Raw genomic sequence first — 5,002 nt, 5'->3', positions numbered from 1 at the left:
CAACTGTTAAACGTAATCTAAATAACAAGCTTTAGGTTAACAATGATCGCAGGTGGGTTTTGTATAGGCTTTTTTAGCAGTAGATGGTAAGTAGTTTAGGTGTTACTAAAGAGCCCAGGGATTCAATTCTGGATTGATTTTACCCAAATGACTTGGAAATCTATTGAATTTCAAACTTCAGGTGTGGTTTTCTAAGCATGGATTGTGCTGTGGAGCACTACTGTAAGTGAAAATTATTGCTATGATGATGTAATTTGCGTCTTATCCAGTGTTCAGTGACAGTTGCCTGCTGTCAGCGTGCTGGCACTGTTGAACTGAGGATCCCTTAATTCTGAGCAATACTTGATGAATTTGAATGCTGGCAATTTATATTACTTGTGCTTAAAAGTCTTTCTCTTTTTCAGGCTTGCGCTCGACCGTTAATATCTGTCTACTCTGAGAAGGGGGAAGCATCAGGCAAAAATGTCACCTTGCCTGCTGTGTTCAAGGCTCCTATTCGCCCTGACGTTGTGAACTTTGTTCACACCAATTTGCGCAAGAACAACAGGCAGCCCTACGCTGTCAGTGAACTTGCAGGTATGGGTAGACCACAAAATGGAGAAAAATTATTGTATTAGCTTTTGACTTTCATACAGGTGGACTAAAATTGAAACAAATTCAGAATTGAAATAACAGAAGTGCTGTTTAGTGGGATTCTGTATAGAAGGCAAGGCAACTGTTCTGGTTATTAACAATCTCATGAAATGTAACTTTTTATTATTCTGAGAACAGCAAGGTATTGTAAAAGCTTTGGAGTACTCTGGGGTCTTAGCTGAAACTTAATACTACTGAAGGTATTGTGGCACCTAGGTCCTCGAGCAGAATCTACATGCTTTGCAAGAACAGAAAATGACAGTGTAGCAGGCAGAAAACTGATGAAAAACTGCGTTCTTTGATCCCTGCTCCTTGTTGACCACAGGAGACTTATCTGAGGAATTTGCCAAGAAGAAACGTCTGAAAATGAGCATTTGTTAAGAGTTGCTTCAGAAGCTTGTAGGTGCAAACAGCTTCCGCTTCGCCAGGAATGTGCATTTCCAAGTTTATTTCTGATGGTGTTTCACATAAACACTTTAACTCAGTAGGAACAGCAGTGCCAATTCAGACCTCCAAACTGAAGATCAAGCTTAGAAATTAGTATGTTAATGTACTTGATTCTGACCTAAGCAGCTCCTTAATATGGTAAGAGTTAATTTACCTGATCAGGATTGGTTTTGCTGAAATGATGAGATTCCACTTCATTGGTCCGTGTTTCTGAAACACATGATAACAGTGGAAGTTCTGACTGGTGGTCCTGAATTCTGCCTGTCAGTGACTTTATGAAAATTGCAGTGTTGTCAGTATCTGAATTCAAATCTTTCTCTTCCAGGTCATCAGACCAGTGCCGAATCTTGGGGTACCGGGAGAGCCGTTGCTCGTATTCCTCGAGTACGAGGTGGTGGAACTCACCGCTCCGGCCAGGGTGCCTTTGGAAATGTATCCTTTCGTAGGTGCCCCTTGCATCAGGTGCACTGAACTCATCAAGCAGAAAAATTATTTTTAAGTATCTAAATATGAAATGGAATCTTCAACTTCTTGAGGTAGTGGCTAGACTACCGAGTTTGAGAAATTTATGATGTGATTAGAATCTTCTGTATGCAAATTCAGACTTGCTTTAACAAACACAAGCTTTCGTTGATTATTTTTTTCCCCGCTGCAAAAGTGGTGGGTACCTTGAATCTCGTTATGCATACCGTCTTGCCATGATGTCGTAATTTGCGTCTTACTCTGTGCTCAGTGACAGTTGCCTGCTGTCAGCGTACTGGTACAGATGGTTGACGAACAGTTAACACTGAGCAAGTACGAAAGTCGCACTAGAAAAAGAAGCTTCAAAAATGTTGTTCTTAACAGTCGATGCATAGATGTGTCGTGGAGGCCGCATGTTTGCCCCAACCAAGACTTGGCGGCGCTGGCACCGTAGAGTGAATACAACTCAAAAGCGTTACGCCATCTGTTCCGCTCTGGCAGCGTCCGCTCTCCCGGCCCTGGTCATGTCTAAAGGTGGGAATTCTGTCTCTGGCAATGTCTGCCTACAATTTTGCATTGCCTGAGCAGTATCAGTTACCATGTGATTATTCAAAGCGTTTCTCGTGGATAACAAAAGTCTCTTAAAGACTTTAAAGAGGCAGTCCCCTTCTTCAGTAGGAGGAGTGTTTTTGTTATGTACAACTCTGGAAGGTACTTTGTGGTTAGGCGGTGTTGGAAGTGAGGTGGTGCCGAGGTGCTTTTCTGTGCATTGCTGACACGAATCTTGTCCATGCATTTTACGGAAACTGAAACTGCATTTTGAATCGCATGGCAGTTCTGTTCCAGTTCTGTTCATGGAAGCTAAAGATTTGCTTAATATTTACTCAGGTACAGTAAGTCTGAGGCAGGCCCACAAGACTGTTGAAACCTCACTACTGTAGTTACTATGTCTGTGTATTAGATCATGAATTAAATTTCCACTGGTTTTAATGTTGGATCGTTTCTGAATACACAAGGCAGTACCTTGAGAAATGTGTACAGCCAAGATCAGTGGGTAACTTCGTGTCTTGTAAAATCCTCGACAGGCCACCGCATAGAAGAGATTCCAGAACTTCCTCTGGTTGTTGAGGACAAAGTTGAGAGTTACAAGAAAACAAAGGAAGCTGTTCTCCTTCTTAAGAAGCTTAAAGCTTGGAATGACATCAAAAAGGTGAGTCACTAAGGTTTGTAAGAGCGAAACCCAGGTGATTCCACTCTGCTGTTGTTACAGTAGGAATTGTGAATAGTTCTGTTTTGATTTGATGCCACTAGAAATCCTTTGGTAACAAAACTACAAGAAACTGTAAAAAAGAGTTTAAGCAAAGTAAATGTCTTAGTGTGCTGCTTTACTCTGTATTTAGCTGTCTTCATTTCAGTCTTTGATAATGTTAATAGATTTTATTTTTTGACTCATGAGGATGATGAACTTCTCACTGGTCCGTGTTTCAGATAAGCAGTGATGATTGTGAAGTTCTGACTAAAGCAGTTTTATTGTGTCTTGCTAATGGGATTTGGGCTCTTTTGAATATTGACATGTTTCATTTTTATATAGGTTTATGCCTCCCAGCGTATGAGGGCTGGGAAGGGTAAAATGAGGAACCGCCGTCGCATCCAGCGCAGGGGACCATGCATCATCTACAACGAGGACAATGGTATTATTAGAGCTTTCCGGAATATCCCAGGTAACTTCAACTTGAGGCAGGCTTATTTGTTTTGAGAGACTGCCTGGAATGATGAGATTCCACTTCATTGGTCCGTGTTTCTGAAACACATGATTTTGTGGAAGTTCTGACTTGCTGAAGTAGCTGATGCGTTCCAAGAATCTGTTTTGGTGATGTTGAGGATGTTTATGACAAATGTTTTGGCTGTCACCATTTGGAGCAGTCATCAAAAATGAGGCTGTCAACTTTGTTGCTGGAAAAAGGCTGACGATTATTTTTAAAGATGTAATAGATTTTCATACGTAGGTGTATGTAACTCTGTAGTGTAGAAGCTACTAAGCCCACATCAGATTCTGCGATACTTCTTGTCCTTTTATTGCTTGGTCTTGCATTCCTTGATTTTAATTACCAATTAAAGGGATTGGTTTGTCTTTTTCTACAGGAATTACTCTTCTCGATGTGAACAAGCTGAACCTGCTGAGACTTGCTCCTGGTGGCCACGTTGGGCGTTTCTGCATTTGGACGGAAAGCGCCTTCCGCAAGCTGGATGATTTGTATGGCACCTGGCGCAAAGCTGCCACACTGAAGAGCGACTATAAGTAAGCGCAGCCAACGTCGGGCACAACGGAGGGGGTTAAAAACAGGCTTGGGAGAACAACTGTGAGTGTCACAGGTTCTTCTGCTGGGATGTGGAAAATAAAGCCTAGTACCTCTCCCTAAATGCCTGTTTTTGTTGAATGAGCCATGTTTTTATCATCCAACTTACACTACCAATGTTTGTTTCACAGCTTGCCAATGCATAAGATGACCAATACAGATATTGGAAGAATCATGAGAAGCCAGGAAATCCAGAAGGCGCTGCGTGCTCCAAAGTAATCATTTTTATCTAACGAACACGAAGTGCGGTGTCTTTAGTAATTGCCAAGCACGAGGCTTTGCAGTGAGATCAGAAATCTGTCTGCATTGGGGTGTCGGATACAGCTGGGATTACTTTAGCTGCTGCGTAGAAATGCTAGGAATTGGGGGCTCCCCGAATAAAATTTCAGGGAAAATTTATGAGAACTTGAATTGTGAAATGAGATCATGATCCATGTCCTGTTCTTTTCAGGAAGAAGATTCGCCGTAGAGTCCTGAAGAAGAATCCACTGAAGAATCTGAGGATCATGATCAAGTTGAACCCGTACGCCAAAACGATGCGACGCAACACCATTCTGCCCCACCCGAAAACGGTGGGTCGGCCGGGGAGCCGGTAACGGCCAGCATTGGTTTCAGTACTTGAAGTTAACTGCTTGTACTCTTTTTGTCTTTTCTAGCATAAACTTAAGGAAGAGAAGAAAGCCAAGGCCAAGGCCAAGCTCGCAGCAGAGGCTGCAGCCAAGACCACTGCAAAGGCCAAGGCTGAAGCATGAACACCGTGCCGTCCTTCCTCCGCCAAGCTTCAGAAAACTGTACCATGAGTTCACAGCTAATAAATTCTGTTGGATCAGAGAGTTGCTGTCATATTTTTCTGATGACTTTTTTTTTCTGTTAAGCATTGTCGGGCGGGTTTTAAAATGGAAACTCTTTGAAGAAGAGTACAAAGTAGGGGTGGTCTTTGCCGTCTTCCTTGGACGCCCGCTGGAGCCGGGACTTACCTTGCTCTCGTTTCACGCGGCCCCGGCTGGCGCCATGACGATAGGCGGCCACGCGGGGGCAGCTGCTGCCCGGAAACGTGCAAATGGCGGCGGAGTGACGTCAGGCGGGGGCTTTGCTTCCCCTCC

The 5,002-nt window shown here is 43.2% G+C and overlaps 1 protein-coding gene across 1 annotated transcript; it reads left to right on the top strand.

Annotated features, from left to right (window-relative positions):
* Positions 1-388: 388 nt before the first annotated feature.
* RPL4 (ribosomal protein L4) lies at positions 389-4,651 on the top strand (the record flags this gene model as incomplete). Its single annotated transcript, XM_010293783.1, has 9 exons — positions 389-576; positions 1,406-1,512; positions 1,938-2,076; positions 2,628-2,752; positions 3,134-3,263; positions 3,685-3,841; positions 4,031-4,114; positions 4,351-4,471; positions 4,556-4,651. Coding segments are annotated over 9 exons (1,147 nt in total), but the record flags the coding sequence as incomplete, so codon positions are not given.
* Between the last annotated feature and the right edge of the window lie 351 nt (positions 4,652-5,002).

Source organism: Phaethon lepturus, unplaced genomic scaffold, assembly GCF_000687285.1.
Source record: "Phaethon lepturus isolate BGI_N335 unplaced genomic scaffold, ASM68728v1 scaffold54348, whole genome shotgun sequence".
Lineage (NCBI taxonomy): Eukaryota > Metazoa > Chordata > Aves > Phaethontiformes > Phaethontidae > Phaethon > Phaethon lepturus.
This window is presented reverse-complemented; position numbering and strand designations above follow the sequence as displayed.